Consider the following 6,973-nt stretch of genomic DNA (forward strand, 5'->3'; position numbering starts at 1 on the left):
AAGAACTACTACTTCATTTAAAAATATACAAATGGCTTACTATAAAACTTGGCAAGAGATTTGATTATGCATCTCGCTGAGAAAAAAATGGAAATGGAAGAAAATATATGAAAAAAATACTACATACCATTTTCATTTAAAAATATAATTGGGGCGCCTGGGTGGCTCAGTCGGTTAAGTGTCTGACTCTTGATTACAACTCAGGTCATGATCTCAGGGTCGTGAGATTGAGCCCCACATGGGGCTCTGCTCTGGGTAAGGAATCTGCTTAAGATTCTCTCTCTCTCTCCCTCTGCCCCTCCCCCGCCCCCCTGCCGTTTTCTCTCTCTCTCTCTCTCTCTTTCTCTAAAATAAATAAATAAATATTTAAAAAAGGAACAATCAAAACAATCATGAGAGAGGTGCCTGGGTGTTAAGCATCAGTCGTTAAGCATCTGCCTTCGGCTCAGGTCATGATCCCAGGGTCCTGGGATCAAGCCCTGCATCGGGCTCCCTGCTGTGCCGGAAGCCTGCTTCTCCCTCTCCTACTCACCCTACTTGTGTTCCTTCTCTCACTGTGTCTCTGTCAAATAAATAAATAAAATCTTTAAAAAAATCATGAGATACTGTTTTTCACCTATCATATTGGAACAGGAGAAGCAGGCTCCCCACTAAGCAGGGAGCCTAATGTGGGGCTCAATCCCAGAACCCTGGAATCATGACCCCAGCCAAAGGCAGACGCTTAACTGACTGAGCCACCCAGGGGCCCCAGTATCCAACCGTTTTAGTTGCACTATTTTATTGGCAAAAAATTTGAGAATCACTTACGGGGTGCCTGGGTGGCTCAGTCGGTTAAGCATCCAACTCTTGGTTTCAGCTCAGGTCATGATCTCAGGGTTGTGAGATTGAGCCCTACCTCAGGCTCTGCGCTCAATGGGGAGTCTGCTTCTCTCCCTCTCCCTCTACCCCTCCCCCTACTCATGCTCATGCTCTCTCTCTCTAAATTAAATAATCTTTTAAAAATATTTAGAATCACCTAAATGTGTATAGTAGAGTATGGTGGACCCATATGATAAGAATACCATGCACCATAAGGTGAAAAATAAGCCACATCTATAATATGAAAAGATGTTCACAGCTGTATATATATTAAGTGTAAAATACATATTGCCTTTATTTTTTTTTCATATTGCCTTTATATATATTCATTCTGAGGCCATTTTTGTAAGAAAAAAATCTCCAAACCTCTATATAATTAACAATTTTACCTCCTTGCTGGTTTTTTTCTTTATTTTTTTTTTAAGAGAGAGCACGCGCACGAGCAGGGGGCAGGGGCAGAGGGAGAGGGACAAGCAGACGCCCCACTGAGCAGGGAACCAGTCGTGGGACTCAATCCCGGGACCCTGGGATCATGACCTGAGCAGAAGGCAGACGCTTAACTGACTGAGCCACCCAGGCGCCCTTTTTTTTTTATTTTCCTTTAAATAAACCTTTGATTGATTGAAGTAAAACATACATACAGAAAATTACACAGGGAGCTCACCTTTGGTACCACCGCCCAGATCTAGAAGTAGAACCATCATCTAGGAGCCTGGAGTGTGATGAGAGAAAGGTCTAAGCTAGGTCCAGATGTGTGAGTTAGCATATGAAAGTCATTGAATAGTTGTCAGAATTGGATCAGGATCTCGGAGGAAAAGGTCTAAGGTGAAAAATGCAGAAGGCTGAGGACTTGGGGTGCCTTACGATTGAAGTGACAGAGAATACAGTGGTCTGCAGCAGAGACTCGGAGAAGGATGCCAGAGGTAAGAACACAGCCCCTGAGGCAATCTGATCACATCTGGCGCAGGAGCGCCATGCCCGCCGGCCCGGTGGGATTCCTTATGGAGGTACTTTGTGCCCTGTGACCCTGTCGCTCTGGCCACAACTGACTGAACCAGAGATCCAAGCCCCAGGCCCTGTAGGAGCGATATTGGTCAATGAGTGCCTCATCCAGGGACCCTCCTCTCTCTTAGGATCACACACACACACACACACACACACACACACACACACACACACACACACACACACGGCTTACAAAGTAATAAATCAACACAGAAACAGAAACATAGAAAGAAAGCAGTGGCGAAATGTGATTGGGGAGAAGATCAGCCCCAAAAGTGGGCAGCAGGTCACTGGACAGGGAAAAGCCCCAAAGCCGACTCTGTCAAGGGAGAGGCCGAGAAAAGTCTGTCTCCCCTGGAGAAAGGAGCCGCAGTGCGTGGGAAACCCTCCCCTCCCTGGAAGCCTGGGTCTGTGTCATTGCCCTGCCCCTCCTCGTCCCCGACCACAGCCACAGATAACCCCAGCGTGACCCCTAGGGCTGTCTGGTCAAGGCTGGAGTGCTGGCGGCCCAGGGCAAAGTGTCTGAGTCACACTTCTTGTCACATCCTTTCACTTCCCCAAGTGGTTCCGACGCGAAAGGCCTTTCGGATTGGCTGCCTCCAGGTGCCCGCGCCCCGCTGCGGCTGGCCGGCTGGGGGTCAGGAGCCCATAAATACTTCCGGCTGCCGAGAGCGGCCTCAGACTAGGCGAGCTGCCGCACGCGCCGCTGCCTGGAGCCGCGTGGGTAAGTGCGCCCGCCTTCAGGAATTGACAGGCTCCCCGTTGCCGCCCAGCCCACAGCCACTGCTTGCCTGTGCTTCCTTTTACCCACTTTCGTCAGACATTTGCGGGCAGGGGACCCCACGGGAGGAGAAGCGCGCGATGGGGCAGGGAGGAGGGGCAGGCTGGGCTGCAGCGGAGAATGCCAGGTCCTTCTGCCCTGTCCTCAGAACATCGTTGCCCTCTTGTCGAAGGTCCCAGTGCTGCCGGCCCGTCTCCTGTGCACCGCCCCATGCACCTCTGCCTCAGCCACAGCCCGTCCCCGCAGCAGCTCCTGCGGGCTGGCGGAGCCCAGCTGCGGCCCCTGCGGTCCTTAAGCTCCTGTCTGGCACGACCTCCTAAACCCCAGGGCCCCAAGAAGCAGGTGGTGTTTGCAGACACGAAGGGGCTCTCGTTGACATCTGTGCACCTGTTCGAGGATGCTGTGGGCGGAGACTCTGAGGAGGGCTCGTGTCACCTGTCCAGCTTCCCGCGCCCCGCACCCCCCCCAACCCTCTGCGCCCCGGGCCTCTCGGCCCCTGGGCCGGACTCGGGGTTTCCGGAGGCGCCAGCAGAGCCGGAGCGTGTGGCCGGAGCAGAGCGCGGGGCGGGGGCGCTGCCTGCGAGGCCCCGTGCGGGCGCGCACTCTGGCTTTCCAGAAGGCAGTGCAGACGCGCACGACCTTTGATGCCAGCGACTCGTTCCAAGAAGCATCCCAGCGTTGGTGGTATAGTGGTGAGCTTAGCTGCCTTCCAGAAGCGCCCTGTGTTCACACGGCCGGTCCTTGCAGAAGCGAGACTGACAGCTTCGGCTTCCAGGTGTGGCGAGGTCACTAGAGTCCCCGGGCCCTGAGGACGCCATCCGGTTCTGCATCTCTTTAGGGTGTGCTCAGCAGCTTTCGGGGAACAACAATCAAGGACAGAACTGTTGCGTGGTGCCCAGTTCACAGTCCTGCTCATCAGACTGAAATTGAACTCTCTCGAGGGCCCACAGGCTGAGCCCTCTGGGATTACTTTTCCTGCACAGGCAAAGCTTGATTTTCTTGCCCAGGTGGTCCGTGTTTCCTCTCTCTCCAGGAGCTTCCCCCAGACTGTTTTTGCTCCCGGATTCATAGTGGGAAAACCGGAATGGGGCAACTCCCAGCCACGCCCCCTCCTCGGGGGCGGGGGAGCCCAAGCCTTGAATGCCTTGCATTCTTCTTTCTGGGGGGCAGGCTCACTTCCTGACCGAAGGGATGAGATTTCCTTCCTGAAGATGCTCGGTATGGCACCTTTCTACCCTTCGCAGGGAAGGAAGCCTTTGGAATGTGGAACAGGAGAAACGTAAATAAAGCTTTTAAATGTAAATCTTTAAAAGGCCTGGCAGAAAGTGTCCCTTAGGGCTGGGTGGGTGTGTGGCAGAGGTCAGGAGGAGCTCTTTACATTGAAGATAGAGATGCAGCACAGAAATGTGCTTTTACTTTCCCCTCTATCCAGAAAGGGCTAGTTTTCTGGTAACTCAAAGTCGTCTTGCCTCTTCAACTTTTGCCAAAAAAAAAAAAAGTTTGTTAGAGCATCCTCAGGAGTTCATCTTGTATTGTCCACCAACACCTGACCTTTCCCCCTCTTCCAGCAGATAAGAGTCTGGGAAAACTCTGTCTACCTCCAATAAATGTACTTAAAAAACAAATATTTTTAACTGTTTAGCACATTCTTTTAAGTGTAATTTACCTACACCCAGAGGCCAGACCTTTGTTCCTATTTGCCCCTGCCCCCCCCCACACACACTTTCCCTGTTGTATTTATCCCCCTGTACTGAAACTGCTAATTGAACTGTTTGCTCCCCTCAGAGCCTGGGAAAGGCTGGGGCAGGCCCAACCATGTACTGTACTTTGCTGGCCCATAGGCTGGCCACCCCTGAGACACTCAAGACATATGGTTTGAAATAATGCATGAGTATTCATGCCAGGTATGCCCCCAGCTTCAATTTATAATGTTCTGAGATCCTTAGCCTTTGGAAGATCTTAACCTCTTTTCAGAGACTGTTCATTCTCTCAGATTATCCTTCATAGATGACAAATTTTTAACAAGTGTTGTTTTTGTTTTTGTTTTTTAATCTTTATCTCCTCTCATCCTTGACTTCTTGGGCTACGTTTGTTTGTGCCTGTGGTAGGCTAATACACGCAATCATAATGGTTGAGCAAGCAACATTCGCTTTATTTATTTTTGTCCCTTAGAGGGCCTGCCCCCCCGCTAACTCCCTCTGGGTGTAAAACGGCCAGGTGGTTAACAGGGTAATGATAGAAGGAGCCGAACAAGCAAGCTTCCAGGACAGGGAGAACACAGCTGCAGCTTCCTCGTCTGATAAGGGGTGCTAGGTACTGCCACTGTTTCCTCCCCGCCCCCCACTCCAGGCTTCTAGTCTTGACTCATGAAGAGATGATCGGGGAATAGGGTGGGTGGTCCCCACTGGGTAAGCTGTCTGGATTGGGAGTCGGTCTCTGAAACTAAAGCTGGTAAGAACAGAAAAAATGAGCAGTCAGCTGTAAAGGTGACTTACTCCCAGAATGTGTTGAAATATAGTTCTCATGAAACTAGGGTTTTCTGAAATCTCATTGATGAGCTTCTAAGAAAATACAGTTGAGGTCAGAGCCCGCCACTGGAGAAGGGAAGTCTTGGAAGACCACATAGGTCAGGTCTAACAGTTTGGGGGTGCTAAGGAATCTAGACTTAGGATAGTTATACTCCTGCAACCACAGAGACAACCAGCAGGATTGAAAAGAGATGCAGCTTGTTAGTCATCTTTGAATTTCACATGTTTCAATGCCAGATCACAAAGTATACTATGGAATTAATATTTGATATTTTTATAAAGCCTTATCTTATAAACAGCATAACAGTGTTTAATTGTGACTTTTGGAAATACACACATGTACTATATGCCACAGTTATATAATCCTGTAATTCGTTTTTTTCTTTTTTATAGTGATAATCTCAGAAAAACAAAAGTGGCCCAGGACTCTTGACCTTTCAAACGTCCAGACTAAGATAAACTGGTTTAATTTATGACAACCTTTCCTATGCAGGTAATTTTTCCATTCAGTGACCCCTTTCTCTGTCTTTCCCATACACACCCTGTATTATCTACCAAATTTCATGCATTAAGTACTAGTTCATTCATGATTTTATTAAATACATGCATACTTTGTCAATTTTCTGGTAGTCATCATGTAGTTTTGAGTCATTCAACAAACATTTACTGAGCAACCATACTGTGCCAGACATCATGTTAAATATTGGGGCTAGAAAGATGAATAAAACAAAATTCACAGTCCAGTGAAGGGAGCCATACATACAGATGATTGATAAAAGTAATTCTAGACACACCAGGCAGTGTGAGAAACACATGGAGGAAAAAAAAAAAAGGAAAAAAAGAAGAAAACACACACACACACACACACACACACACACACACACACACACACACACAGAATGAGCACCTAGGAAGAAATCAGAGAAAATGTCTTATAGGAGTTGCCCCCCAAAGTGAGTGCCTAAAAGATGAGTAGATGTTTGCCAGAAATTACATTTCAGTTACCTTAAGTGGCCTTATTTATATATGTGATTTCCACAAGACTTTTGAATTATTGTTCCACTTATTGGAAACTTCCCTTTTGTTCCCCTGAGGATCCCAGGAAGTCAGCCCTTGTTTTAATGGAGGTGATAATGGCCAGCAGGAGTGAATTTTGGAAAATGGAGAGCTGGGCAAAGAGGAAAGTATGGCCATATTCATCCAAGAGGACATTCTGCTCAGCCAAGTGTTTTTGGCTGTTTGGCAGGTAGAGCTCTGTATAAGCACAAGGTATATCAAATTGCCAGAGCCTTTAGAGTCATACATTTCCTTTTCTCTTTTTTTTTTTAAACTTTATCATCAACCTATTGATGCTGATTTGGTTTCCCAAGTAGACATTGCTGTAAGGGTTATGAACTGACCTATGGATTCTATTATTCCAGTTAATTTTGCATTTTCAATTATCCACCTAATTTAATAAATAAGTCCCCTTTATCAGTGTCTCCTGCAGATTTGATTACTATAAATCAGTCCCCAGAAACAGATCATCTTGCTGTGAACTGACAAAGTTGGGTCTGTGAATTTTCAAGTTGAGGACCACAGTGTGGCTGCAGACTGAAAAACTTGTCTTCTTCATTTTGTTCTTAACTACAAAGTCTCTACTTCTTAAGTCAGAGTGTTCTTGTATTGATCTGATCCAACATGCATATTAGCCATATTCTGATGACTCTCAGATTTAAATCACTGGATCTCTCCTCCCAACTTTAGACTCCTATATCAAAGAAGAGCATCACAAATGGTGGTTTCTCCCAAAATTAAAAAC

General features: G+C 47.5%; 1 protein-coding gene across 1 annotated transcript; it reads left to right on the top strand.

The window, feature by feature from the left end:
• The first annotated feature begins 1,690 nt into the window (after positions 1–1,690).
• Positions 1,691–3,956, top strand: LOC114224823 (uncharacterized). Its single transcript, XM_028124077.2, has 3 exons — positions 1,691–1,781; positions 2,426–2,587; positions 2,817–3,956. Exons 1-3 carry the CDS (start codon positions 1,691–1,693, stop codon positions 3,287–3,289), a joined length of 726 nt encoding a protein of 241 aa, XP_027979878.2. The 3' UTR covers positions 3,290–3,956.
• The last annotated feature ends 3,017 nt before the right edge of the window (positions 3,957–6,973 follow it).

The sequence above is a fragment of the Eumetopias jubatus genome, unplaced genomic scaffold (genome assembly GCF_037043125.1).
Source record: "Eumetopias jubatus isolate StellerSeaLion01/CBP00866 unplaced genomic scaffold, mEumJub1_p1.0 scaffold_2, whole genome shotgun sequence".
In the NCBI taxonomy this organism is placed as follows: Eukaryota; Metazoa; Chordata; class Mammalia; order Carnivora; family Otariidae; genus Eumetopias; species Eumetopias jubatus.

Coding starts and splice junctions, on each gene's coding strand:
- LOC114224823 (XM_028124077.2), top strand. CDS start 1,691: ATGCAGAAGGCTGAGGACTTGGGGTGCCTTACGATTGAAGTGACAGAG. Junction 1,782..2,425: donor CTCGGAGAAGGATGCCAGAG/GTAAGAACACAG, acceptor CACTTCCCCAAG/TGGTTCCGACGCGAAAGGCC. Junction 2,588..2,816: donor CGCTGCCTGGAGCCGCGTGG/GTAAGTGCGCCC, acceptor CTCTTGTCGAAG/GTCCCAGTGCTGCCGGCCCG.